The sequence below is a fragment of the Cyclopterus lumpus genome, chromosome 19 (assembly GCF_009769545.1).
Source record: "Cyclopterus lumpus isolate fCycLum1 chromosome 19, fCycLum1.pri, whole genome shotgun sequence".
Taxonomy (NCBI): Eukaryota; Metazoa; Chordata; class Actinopteri; order Perciformes; family Cyclopteridae; genus Cyclopterus; species Cyclopterus lumpus.
Window position 1 is genome coordinate 2,279,355 of NC_046984.1, and position 13,646 is coordinate 2,293,000.

At 46.2% G+C, this 13,646-nt stretch overlaps 1 protein-coding gene across 3 annotated transcripts in view; it reads left to right on the top strand.

The window, feature by feature from the left end:
- Positions 1 to 13,646, top strand: part of reep3b (receptor accessory protein 3b) — a 29,202-nt gene that overhangs the window by 13,078 nt on the left and 2,478 nt on the right. Inside the window, exons 3-8 of one of the 3 annotated variants that reach the window (XR_004611674.1) lie at positions 3,429 to 3,505; positions 4,625 to 4,745; positions 4,851 to 4,964; positions 8,646 to 8,811; positions 11,184 to 11,542; positions 13,495 to 13,606. Coding sequence is in view for 1 of the 3 variants with exons in the window: in XM_034559030.1 (XP_034414921.1) it covers positions 3,429 to 3,505; positions 4,625 to 4,745; positions 4,851 to 4,964; positions 8,646 to 8,811; positions 13,495 to 13,628 (612 nt within the window). In the remaining 2 variants the exon portion in view is untranslated. Of the gene's footprint in view, positions 1 to 3,428; positions 3,506 to 4,624; positions 4,746 to 4,850; positions 4,965 to 8,645; positions 8,812 to 11,183; positions 11,543 to 11,617; positions 11,926 to 13,494; positions 13,629 to 13,646 lie in introns of those variants that run through there. The other 2 variants (XR_004611673.1, XM_034559030.1) reach the window with 2 other exon arrangements.

Genomic DNA, 13,646 nt, shown 5'->3' on the forward strand with positions numbered 1-13,646 from the left:
AGTCATTCCAACAAGAACAAACAATTTGAATTGAAGACATTGTGATGTCTACTTTTCCAATCAACACGAATGTAAACCAAAACACTGGCAACGAGGAAGATTGTGGGTAGATAATAGTGAGAATAAATTTGAAGCAAAATCAAAAAAACATTACGAAGCTTGTTTACAAGAAGCGTAGCCAAGTGTCTGGTGACCTTTTAAAGACCAAACTATTGGCCCTTTTAAATGAGAAAATGTTCCGCTCATTGGTGGATGATGATAATCACAGCCCTCTGCGCTTTACATTGACACGGTTGTTTTTTACTGTTTGAAGTATTTCAAAGTTATTTCGCTGAATGAAACTCGTCTGCTGATGGAGCGCAACACGGGCAGCCCCTATTGGTCCGTCTCCTCTGCTGCCCAAGTTTACCATTAGCAGAGGGCCCTTTGGCTGTAAAGAGCTGATGTCAGGTGTTTTTTCTTCCCCATTCTCTTTTAATGGGAGGCAGTTATTCAGAGATGGGGCCAGCAAAATGGCTGCTGTATATTTCACTGAGGTCACCTCTTAATGTCTTCCCCCGCTGATGAGATGAAGGAGGGAGGGAATGAGAGAGAGAGAGAGAGAGAGAGAGAAAGGAAAGGGGTATGAAGTTGAAGATAAAAGGAGAGAGGTTGAAGAGCGACAGAAGCAGTGGAGGCTCACAAGTGGGCTGAAATGTATAAATTAGATGTCTTCTCCGTCTCACTGCCTCAGTTTCACTCTCGCCCCTTTTCATTTAGTGTGTGTGTGTGTGTGCGTAAGAGAGTGTGAGAGAGAAGGAGTTCACCACGAGGTCACCAATTAACCAGTCCAGCAGAAATGTGTCTCAGACGTGTGTGAGAGTGATTCTAAGAGTTTGTGCTTGTGTGACAGGTGAGTTTGTGTTTTGTGTGTCTCTCTCTTGTTCTCTCTCTTTCAAATGCAGACTTTACTCACACACACACACACACACGCTGGCATTTCATTAGCTAGTGTCAGTGTGTGCTCAGTCATGCGGCAGCGGTCGGGTCTGGCTAATACCACTAGTCTGCCATGTGACCGTCTGCCCGCCCGCCAACGTCTACCGCCGGCTTTGATATGGAAATCCAGTACAGAAGAGCCTGGAAAGCCCTCGAAGGGAGAAGGAGAAGGAGGGAGAGAGAGATTTTTGATTTTTACAAAACCTTTATTTTACATTAAAACAATACGAACAAACAGACACATTGTAATCACATTAACTAAATAGAACAACAAATAAATCTGAGAGGTGGTCCTGAGACCCCATTCAGTTTAAGCCTCCGTGGAGTCTGGAGCTTCCTCCTCTTGCAGCATCTCCGTCTCGTCCTTCTCCTCCTGCAGCATTTCCGTCTCGTTCTCGTCCTCCGAACAGGGAAGCCACCTCCCTAACCTTCGCCAGTCTCCGCAGGGTCGCTCCTCTGGAACTTGGTCCTCGCGTGTCAAATACTCCTCTAGCACTTTACCAACAGTCTGAGCTATCTTGCTCAATCTATAGCCCTCCCGATCTGTAAAACCTTTCACGGCTTTATTGGCCATGTGGAGCCGAATGGACCTAACAAGCCTCGGCAAGTCAGAGAAGTGATCCTCTATTAAGATCCTCTAGTTCTTAGTCCTACCTAGAAACCCCTTTAATCTGTCCACACTGTACACGCCTGGGCGCTTCTCACCTTCATCAGAAAAGGAGTCCTCCTCCATACTGGACTCAGACTCCTCGTCCCCTTTGCCCGAAGCTCCCTTCTTGGCCTGTGAGCTTTCCTCGTCCTCCCTGCTCTTCCTCTTCAGACGGTGAGCCTGACTCTTCTCCTCATCCTCCTCCATGTCAACCTCACCGTCCGTCCACTCGACATCCGCCTCCTGCCCACATCTTTCCTTCCCTGTCCCCTCATCTTCCACCTGCTGAGACACTCCAGCCCTCTCCTCCTCCACTTCCTGGACCACCTCTGCCCCTTCTCCTTCACCCTGCTGGGCCCCACCCTGCCCCTCCTGAGACCCCTCTTCGCCCTGTTGGGCACCACCCGTCTCCCCCTGTCCTCCCTGCGCCTCCTGCCGGTCCCCTCCGACCCCCTCAGGAAGGACCCTTCTGGCTTTGTCCCTCATCAGCCGCTTCACTAGAAGCGTCCCGGTCAGCTGACCTCTTGCTTGGGCAGTCCCTGGCCTGATGCCCCTCTCGTCTACACCTGAAACACTTCCCGTTTCCAGAGGTCACATAAAACACATAGTCGAATTCCTCGACTCTGGTCCTGATGACGAGGTTGAGCTCCTCACTCCTGTTATTCAGGACCACGAGGAGCTGCCTCCTGTGCGACACAACGTGTTTCTGCAGGGGAGACCTGCACCCCAAGGAGACCTTCCTCACCCCCGAAACCACCCTCCCGTGTCTCGCCAGCTCTCCGAGCAAAACCTCATCCCTAATAAAAGGGGGCACGTTGTCCACCGTGACTCTGACCGCCGGTGTTACCAGCAGCAGAACCGGCACCACCGTGCCCTTCACCACGATGCCTTTCTCCACCACTAGGCTCACCTTCTCCACGCTGTCGAGGAAAATCATGACCGCGCTGTTCATGCGGGCAGCGGACTTCACGCTGCCGTGACCCACCACCCGCCCCACCGCCAGACTGCAGTCCTCCACCGAGCACGCGAAGACCGGTGCGACTTTCAAGCCGTGTCTCCGCGTTAACCAGCTGAGGTCCATAGCGGCGTTAGCACGATGCTAATGCGCGCCGGCCGGCTGCACTAACAGGCACACAAAAACCCACCAAAATAACCCCACACAACACTACAACACACACTACACCATACACCGCTCTGTCGACCACCTTCAACAAGAAAAACACACCAAAACCACCATCTACTCACACAACCACGCTCTCAGCTCACAACCTCCATGCTCACGCTCAGAGAGAGAGAGAGAGAATCCAGCATGAATGCAAATAACGAAATCAAATCCTGAAGCTCGGTCTCATAATAAAATGGACATATTTTATCTTTAACGGGAACAACACGTCACTTCCCTGTTTCCAGAACATCTGGAGCTGGAGGACACTCACACATATAGCAGGGGGAGACTCCTCCGGTTACAAAAAATAAGTCTGATTGTATAGACGTTTATGAGAAAATGTCTCCATAAATGATGGTCTATTTAGAGTCGAATAGACCATAAAGAGTATGAGTATGCTTTAAGGCCGAGGTACCTTGTGATTGACAAGTTGCTACCACGGCTGCGAGTTGTAAGTGTTTTTGTCTTTGAACTTTTCTAAAAACACTACAACCTTCGTCCGCCAAAACCAACCTAAAATGAAAGTTCCTTTCAGAGGTCTGGGATGCTTTTTGTTCCAGATCAAGCAGATGGGGCTTTTCTGAAGTGTGGCGCTCCATTGTTCAGTGTACTCTCCGCTTGTGTGTGTCTGTGTAGGTACGATGGATGATGTACTGGATTGTGTTTGCCCTCTACACTGTGGTGGAGACTATCACCGACCTCACACTGACATGGTGAGTTACACTCACACACACACACACACACACACACACACACACACTCTCTCTCTCTCTCTTACGGTCATATTTAAGACGACACCTAAAAAGCACGCAACCATCTTACATAATTATGATCATAAACTTTCCTCTGGTCTGTACACTGTGTTTTGGTGATGGGATGATTTTATCCCCAGTGGAAATGGTCTTGCTGATATGAATTATGTTGGTATATGTAATTCCAGTGTCAACAAATGTATTAGAAAGGCCTTGTAGTAATGAAAATGACAGATGGGAGAACATGTGGCGCTGATATTGGATGTTTTTTTTTTACGAGATACACGTTCATGTGGCCATGGAGAACCTCGAGCACAGCTGGGACCAATGGGGGAAAGTCTCCCAACAGATTTGAATTTCCCCCTTTAAAGGGAACCGTTAGTACTTTTCATCCTGGATCCTATTTTCCCATGTTTTTGTGTCTCAGTGACTAATGGGGAAAACAATATTAGGCCCATTATTGAGGCAGCTATAGTGTCTGACAACATTATAGAAAGAACCCTAGAGAGAAATAAAACATTTCTGATCTCTACAAATCACAAGTTGAGCTGGTCACATTGATGCATTCCAAACTGGAACCGTCACGATGACTCCGCCCACTTCTTATACACAGTCAATGGTTGTCAGACACATATAATAACAATCTGACCCCGTCAGTACAAGAAACCGGCACTTTCAGTGGACGTACATTGAAGGTGTGCAGTTGTCCCGAGCGATTACAGAGCAGCGTTCTCCCTCATTACTGGACCGATTAAAAAAAAAAATGTTGGTCCCTATTAGTCAAGGTTGAAAGAAAGTTAACCTTAACCAGTCCACCCAGGTAAGACACCTAGCCACGACCTACTCAGCATTGTGTCTTCACGTCTGCAGGCACCCTAACCACAATAACCAAAGACAGCGTGGTGGGAAACGCCATTTATGGCCCAAATAATGTGGTGGTTGAAGCATCAAACTACTTGTTTTGATTTGTTTGCTCATTGTGATGCTTTATTTGTATAATCTGCACATAGGGAGCTGTGCTCTAATGAAGCCCTTGTTAATGGGGTGCTCTACTATTTTTTTGTGTGTGTGTGTCTCCAGGTTTCCTCTGTACTACGAGCTGAAGATAGCCTTTGTGATCTGGCTGCTGTCCCCCTACACAAGAGGAGCAAGTCTCATTTACAGGAAGTGTCTGCACCCTCTGCTGTCCTCCAAAGAGAGGGTAAGATCATCCATCCAACCATATGCAAATTTCTTATTGGGAATATTACTTGTTGTACTCGATGGAATTGTCTGCTAGAAAAGTTATTGATCGTCTCCCCTGCAGGAAATAGATGAGTATATCGTGCAGGCCAAAGAGAGGAGCTACGAGACCATGGTGAACTTTGGCAAGCAGGGACTGAGCATCGCTGCCACCGCCGCCGTCACTGCAGCCGTCAAGGCAAGTGCCACTGGCCTTCTGTTTGATACTCGTCTTAAGATGCTACTTTGATTAGTAACTCAGAAGATGTCGCTTTTTATTTACCAAAGAGAATTCCCAATAGTATGGCCGAGGCAGTTTGTAGCCTATATCTGACTCTTGTGGCATTTCATCAAAATAGGACTATTGCCCCTAAATACCACTGCTTCCCTCTCCCTAGCATCTAGGCCTTTACTGAATAGGATTGTTCTTAATTCTCTTTCCTATCAGACTCTGTTTGAAAAGGGTGTTCAGTAAAGCAATGCAGCAGACTGCTTTGCTAAATTCAACCTGTCGGCACAGAATGTACTCTCCCGGCTTGCTGAGCCACGATGTCGGAGAACACGCGCACGCAGATGTCGTGTGATTGGCGTGTAAATGAATGCAGGAGGGTTGCTGCAGCCAATCGTGAATAAGATCTTAACTTTGCTCGTGCTAATGTGTCCGCTGTGAGCGTGTCTCTACCGCAGCTGCCACTCACGTGTGTGTGTGTGTGTGTGTGTGTGTGTGTGTGTGTGTGTGTGTGTGTGTGTGTGTGTGTGTGTGTGTGTGTGTGTGTGTGTGTGTGTGTGTGTGTGTGTGTGTGTGTGTGTGTGTGTGTGTGTGTGTGTGTGTGTGTGTGTGTGTGTGTGTGTGTGTGTGTGTGTGTGTGTGTGTGTGTGTGTGTGTGTGTGTGTGTGTGTGTGTGTGTGTGTGTGTGTGTGTGTGTGTGTGTGTGTGTGTGTGTGTGTGTGTGTGTGTGTGTGTGTGTGTGTGTGTGTGTGTGTGAGAACCGTTTTCATCAGCGTCGAGTGAATACCTGAGTGTATCCCTATTGATCTCCTATCTAAGGCCTCACTGCACTGAGGTAATCCCAGCCAGTGGGCAATCTACTATTAAAAGTTGACAGCGGATGCTATCTAGCATGGATTTAGCTTGATGTAGAACATGGTTCAGTAAATAAGATTATGAGGGAAGGAGCATGAGATATTTGATACACTTACAGACGCACTAGGGTCCTGGTTTTGAGGCTTGTTCTGGTTTTGATCATATGTGGGACCAAGTGTGCGTCAAAACCTGACGGCACAATGCCAGTTTAAAGGAGACATATCCTGCTCTTCTTCAGGTTCATACTTGTGTTTTGGGGTTCTACTAGAACGTACTTTATTTCTCTCAGACTGTCTGTCTTTTGGCTGCTGTCTCTGTCTCACTGATTGGCTTGTGAGAAAAACACAGTGCTACCTTTACAAAGGTCATTCTCAACTGTGGCTGGAGATAAAATGTGGTTTCCATAGTTTCAGCTCACGAAACGGCACATTCTACCCAATGCCCAACGAAATGTAATTTATCCTTACGGAATTAATTAAGTATAGCTCCTCCACTGGTTCACAAGCTCTTCAAACGTACTCCTTTGAGAACTTGGCCAACTGTTACTCTTCAATTCAATTAGTTTATGTTGGACTTCAATTTAGCCCCAGTATTCCCTGAGTCCCTTGATTGATATATATATATATATATATATATATATATATATATATATATATATATATAAACAAAGGAGCTCTGGATCAGAAGGATCAATGCCAAGGGAGTGGCTCTGTGAACTGCAGTGTATGTGTCCTTATAGTGGTACCAGTGTTTCCCTGCTAACAAGCCATTAATCTCTCTCTCTCTCTCTTTCGCTTTCTTTCTTTATTTGTCTCGTCTGTGCCTGAAACGTTTAGTCGTCTCTCCTCTTATATTCCTTCTATTTCTGTTGCTTCTCTCTTCTTTCCTCTCCCTCTGTGTTTTAGCATCACATTTTTAGGTCACAGTGCTATTTCTAATCCCTTAAAAGCTTTCCCGTGTTTTTAATCTGGCATTTGATTAACCTTGGCATGTACAATACAAGCAGCTGCGTCGCACATTAAATCCATCAGTCTGAACGCGGCTCACAGAGCACTTTGAAAGATTTCAGCAGAGACTGCAGTCGCGCTTTTGGTTTACAAATGCATCTCAGCCTTTTTGTGAGTAAGAAACTCTTACACACATTTCCAGCTGCTATATGCGCCACCCTCTATTGTGCACGCAGCATACATGCCTTTTGTTGTGCATGCAGTCTGAGGCTCATCTGTGAAGCCTCCACAGGTGTGAAGGAGCAGACCGGTCCTCTCCTGACTGCTTCCTTAAATTACAGCATGTTACATTCACTGAGCAGACGTTTGCATCCCAAGCAAACGCAATAAGAGCATTTAACCACGTGGGCGCCTGAATCATGCAAGTACATCAGCGTTTCTGCTGCTCCACAGCCTCGGCCTATGGAATATTTCCAGCGTGATGCCTAAAATTGTGTGAACTGTAAATATTGGGGAAAAGTGAATCCCTTCTTCTGGGCTTCTGCTCCATCGTGTGGTTTCTGTTCTTTTATTATCATTTGGTCAGGATGATGTTGTGCAGAAGCCCCAGCCTGCCCACTAGCTAACCCTCTTGTGAATTTGTTTCTCTTTTCTCTCTCTGTACTGACGTCCTTCTTTCTTCAGGGTGTGTGTGCTTCATCAGGCTACTCTGGGAGATAAAAACCCGTCAGTGTAAGCAGCATGGACAGAATTTTCTATTTCATACCAGCACTGTTATCCCATGACACCATGTTTTCCCCCATCCTTGGATCTTCTGTTCTTTTACCAGACCTGGTTGCTGAAAACACATCTTGGTGTTTATTTCCATCTTGTTGTTAGTGTTAAATAATCAACAATTTAGCAATTGCAAATGCAATTAACTCTTTGTTTAGAATCTAATTGTTCTTAATTCATATCCCTTAATTGGAGGATTTGTCTTCTTTTTTTAACCCGTGCTTAAACCTTTCATTTCATGATAACACTCGACATATTGTTCCCGTTTGTTTTTTTTTGTTCCAATGTTGCTGTTTCTCATTTTGTGAACTGTCTCCATGACGATGTCTTCATCATTGTGTTTTTGTTGTTAATAATATCCCTCATGATCATAGCATTGTATGTGCTCTAGTGCTGAATTTTGATTTATTGATTAATCTCATCCATCCTGTGACTACTGGTCAAGTCCTTTGTGAAGTGAAGGCACAGATATGATCTGAGTGGTAAATGTCAAACTAGTTCTAATGACGCACAATAATCATGATGTTGTTTTGCAATGAAGGTTAAATGCTCATGTTCATGACCTCTGACCCCAGCATCTGTCATGTAATAATTACATTACACATCATAACATTGGCAGCACAATGGCTTTTCTTTCCAGTAATATGGCCATTGTGAAGGTAATATATTTTAATTTAAAATGTTTCATTTGTATTGTACAAGAACAAAAGACAATGTCTTCAGAACTAAGACAACAAGTCAATTGCAGTTTACAAGAAAATGCAGTTGTAGTAATAATTCTAAAGATTTATTTTAATACTCCGCGAGCCAAAGCCTGAAAGTTCAGAAAGAAAGCTCAGTGGACAGTCCGAGCCTCTTGAAATGTCACTTAACAGACTTTTCTACCACACATATTGAGTTGGTTTCTGACTGCAACAAAAATCAAACTTCCAGATATTCAGTTGGACCCCCCGACTGAGTCGTCACTCACTTCATTGTGTTGGATCTGGTCTTTTGGTTCCCTGAGAGTTCTGAAGAGCTGTTTGCTGCTGATGTAGTATTGACGTGTGTGTGTGTGTGTGTGTGTGTGTCACAGGGTCAGGGCGCCATCACAGAGAAGCTCCGTAGCCTGAGTATGCACGACCTCACACAGATTAGCCAGCAGGACAACGGAGAAGGAAACCCACTCTACCAGTACAGCTCCCGCTCAGCCAACCCCGCCATCAGGAGGTCTCAGAGCACCGACGCTGCCGACGGAGATGGTACACACACACACACACACACACACACACACACACACACACACACACACACACACACACACACACACACAGTTGTAATCGTGTAACGGTGTATCACTGTATTAAGAATGACCGTTTTCCGTTCCGATGACATGGAGAAATTGTGGGGAAAAGGCCCTAACAATTTTAAACCAGAGTATTTCAGGAGGAAGCCCACTGATTACAGAGAAATAGTGCCACTATACCACAGTTTTGGGCGAAACACCCCGAATATGTTTCCTCACATACGACACACAGATTATGCTCTCAATATCCCTGTGGTTTGTCAGTTAGCCACTGTAAATGACTCTGAAATCGTTCCATTAATATGTTGACTAGTTCCTGCAAGAATTTATTTTGTAAGTGCCTTTGCATGTTTTTTGGTCCTTTTTTTTTATTTTGAAGTTCTTCCGGTGAGACTGGAAATAGATGTACCTGTCGCAACTTGACATTGAAAAAAGTCTGAGTTTTACGGTTTACTGAAGGAAAAGGAGTGCATGTTTGTTTACGCTCATAATCCACTTTACGGACTGCTAAGCTCCTAGCTGGAACGGGACCAAGGTACTTTGTGTTTTATTTAGGCTTTAATTACATGTTTAGTGACTTTATTTTAATTAATTTGTGCACTAGTAAGAGCTCATTTCTGTTGTATTTGTTCCATAGCTTTTACGGTGATTTCCGGATCTTTATGGAGAAAAGAAAATTTGTGTTCACAAAAAGGGCTCAAAAATAAATATTTCTGAAACATCAGTACGCTTCACCATTGTCCGGCTGGGGTCAGCTACAGCCACGTCAGCGGAACACTTTAGTTATTTATATTTATTGTGTTGTCTTTGTAGGCTTCCTTCCCCTCTATCCTCTCCTCTTTTCTTTGATGAGATCTGCAGGCAGGCAGGCAGGCTGGCATGTCAATGAAGTGTGTGTGTGTGATGACTTCCCAGCAGACAGAGGGGATGAGATGAGGCTGAGTGGGATGCTGGTGGAATGTCAAACACACACTCACTCTCTCTGTGTTCCTTGTGTCTATCTTTCTCTCCAACACACACACAGCCAGTCAGTGAGGCGTGGAGAGGGAGAGAGTAGGGGGATGGGGGTGGAGGAGACGACTGAGATGAATGTATAGGAGGAGAGTGAAGATGTGAGGAGTGAATTGGAAGAAGAGGTGGATGGACGAGGGGAGCGAGGGCTGGTGGACACCATTAGCATACTGAGAGAGGGAACGGCTGTATTATGTATTCAGCTCAGCCGCCCGGCAGAGAGATGAAGGGAGGAAGAGATGTTTTTACCCTCCAACTGCTCTTCTTTCATATGCTCCTCACCGCTGTGAAGGCTTTTTCTGGTGACATCACACACCCTCTGGTGGGCATGTTGGAGGTCCTCAGCTTCTTGGTTTTCTCTTTCTTCATTCTTTCAATGGCTTTCTCCAGATTATTGTTTCATTCAAACATGTGACTCCTAGGATAACTGATGATCTTACTGTCAACAAATCCCACCAGCAGACACACAGACACAGACACAGACACAGACACACACACACACACACACACAGACACAAATGCGGCCGCTTTTAACCCTCAAGGTCACCAGGGTTTTATTAGTCTTAATAATGGATCACTGAATACAAAATGTCTTTTTCGATATAAATAAACTTTATATAATTATAAGAAAAAGAAAAAAAATGTCCACGTCAATTGAGACCATGGGTTTATTGAGGTGGATTGGATCAATAAAGTAGAGGGGGAGGAGTCATGCACTGACATGTATAACTGAGTCTCATCTGCGTCCCCCCCCCCCCCCTTTCCATGGATACACCAGGTGTCCTCCGACTAGATTTTACAGGAACAGTTTGACTGGTGCTTTTGGAGCGTACCGTGAGAAGATGCCGTGTAGCTTGAGTATGAAAGTAAAGCTCAACAGCAGGCTGAACCATATAAACAAACCAGGACAAGAAAACACAGGCCTTTTTCCTTTCTGGAGAAACAGAAGATAAATCCCAAACTGTGGTTGGACAGCTCTCTGCTGTCGGCTGAGCGCTGGTTAATAAAACCCTAAGCTCTCGACATGACAGGAAATTGGAGAGTTGAAGACTCGTGATTCGCTGGAATGACTGGAATGACTTGCATTTGTTCTCCACAGCCCAGACAGAGACATTAGTGTGGAACATGTTATCACCTCAGTATGGGGGGAGCCAAGCCGGCCGGGGGAGGGGGGGCGTTGGACTGCATGGTTTGGAGACAAGCGGTAGTGCCACCTGCGGAGTTGAACCCACATCTTTCATCGATAGACTTCACAAAACAATAGGACTCTGGAGTGGTTTTGCCTTCTTGTGATGAATTCCCATTTGACCTCCACAGACGGTATTCAGATGGTATTCTGGATTCTGTGTTGGAATGTGAAACTGGCCTCCGTCTCATCCCGCCCTGCTTCCTCTGGGGAAGGGAAATGTTGCTTCCAGCGCAGGAGAGTGGGAGGTTGTCTCTAATTGACTCCAGATGTGACAACAGCAGCAGCAGCGGGAGCCAGAACCAGAACAAATGGAAAACACGTCGCTGTTCAAACACTAACTCGGGTTTAGGAAACACTGATGGACACGAACGCTGCGTGGGCAAAAGGGGCGTCGGCCGACCCAACGCGACCTGGGGGTCATACTTTATGTAACGATCCTGAGCCTCACGCAGGAAGCAGCACCAGAACACATTTCCTCTCGTTTTTGGTTGGTATCCTTGATAAGTTATTTTCTTTTTTGTTCGGCTCAAACAATGTGTTCTTATTATTGCTCTTCTTTCAGGGATGAGAACATTTCACAAAAGGTCCAGAGCACTCTTACTTACCAAGATAAGAAAAAAAGACACCTTGTTTTCACAGTCCATCGCAAGGAAACGCGTTTTGAACTTGAGGAACAGTCATTTTGACGATTGGATCATCAAAGAAAAGAAATGGCATCGATCCCATTCGGACTATAAACCTTGTGAGCTTATACTATTCGGTACAGAGGCTCCGATTCTGACAGAAGTGTGTGCTCCCTGCACAGCACCTGCCCTGTCACTGCATTTAGGGGCGTTACCTATGATAATAATAAACAATGTGACACACACACACCTCTGTGATCAAGTGATTGATCATTCAGCGTCTTGGTAAGAGCACATTTTCTTTTTGTGATTCTTAACTGAAAATGGAGTAAAAAGAATTGTGTGTTCATGGATTGCTCCAGAACTAGTCGTGATATATTTAACTTTATTTGTCGAACTGTGGCCTGTTTCTTTTGGGAAGAAGGCAGTCAAACATGGAAATGTGACATCATGGTGTTGAAGTAGTCTGTTTATTACAAAGGAAACAACGTGTATTGAAGTGAAGGACATGTCCTCTTCTCATGCTGCTGAATGTTCTCCTCTCCAGCTGTTATGTTTCTGTGAGGAGCAGCAGGGCAACAAGGCAGCTAGGCAGAGAGGCAGCTAGGCAGAGAGGCAGCTAGGCAGAGAGGCAGCTAGGCAGAGAGGCAGCTAGGCAGAGAGAGGCAGCTAGGCAGAGAGGCAGCTAGGCAGAGAGGGGCAGCTAGGCAGAGAGGCAGCTAGGCAGAGAGAGGCAGCTAGGCAGAGAGAAGCAGCTAGGCAGAGAGGCAGCTAGGCAGAGAGGCAGCAGGGCAGAGAGGCAGCTAGGCAGAGAGGGGCAGCTAGGCAGAGAGGCAGCTAGGCAGAGAGGCAGCTAGGCAGAGAGGCAGCTAGGCAGAGAGGGGCAGCTAGGCAGAGAGGCAGCTAGGCAGAGAGAGGCAGCTAGGCAGAGAGAGGCAGCTAGGCAGAGAGAGGCAGCTAGGCAGAGAGAGGCAGCTAGGCAGAGAGAAGCAGCTAGGCAGAGAGAAGCAGCAGGGCAGAGAGAAGCAGCTAGGCAGAGAGAAGCAGCTAGGCAGAGAGGCAGCTAGGCAGAGAGGCAGCAGGGCAGAGAGGCAGCTAGGCAGAGAGAGGCAGCTAGGCAGAGAGAGGCAGCTAGGCAGAGAGAAGCAGCTAGGCAGAGAGAGGCAGCAGGGCAGAGAGGCAGCTAGGCAGAGAGGCAGCAGGGCAGTGCTGGGGTTCTGCTGACCTCTGCTGGACCGGCTAACTCCTTCACTCAGTCGGACTCCCTTCACCCCTCCACATTGATCAACACAGGGCTGTAATCCAGATGTGTAATGGTCAGCAAATGTAGGTTCACTCGCCATCTTTAACACACCAATGTTTGTGTTTTCTTTGCCTGTTGAACAGCGACGGTCTAAGTTAGAGGTAGACTTCATCCTTAAGATATTCTGCCAGTGAGGAAATAAATTCAAATCAAAGTTCCCATCCATTAAGGATGAGTATCGTCAATATTGTGTTGATACTATTATGATACTCTGACCGACTGGTTATTTTTTATTATATTCTTAGGAAATAAAGACAGCAACACAAAAAGCTCCAAGAGCTTTAAACTCCATTGTTCATCCAAAACCTGTGAAACGGACCAACATGGCGCCTGAAATATTCACTGTGTGTGTGTGTGTGTGTGTGTGTGTGTGTGTGTGTGTGTGTGTGTGTGTGTGTGTGTGTGTGTGTGTGTGTGTGTGTGTGTGTGTGTGTGTGTGTGTGTGTGTGTGTGTGTGTGTGTGTGTGTGTGTGTGTGTGTGTGTGTGTGTGTGTGTGTGTGTGTGTCTTTCAGACTACTTTCATGACCAGGATGAGAGGACTGACGAAGAGGCTGAGCCGATCTACTCTGAAGACGAGGCCGTCACTCAGAAAGGTCTGAGACGATCGCAGAGTGTCAAGATCACGCGATCCAAAGTCCGCAGAGACGTAAGTGTTCCCGCCCCA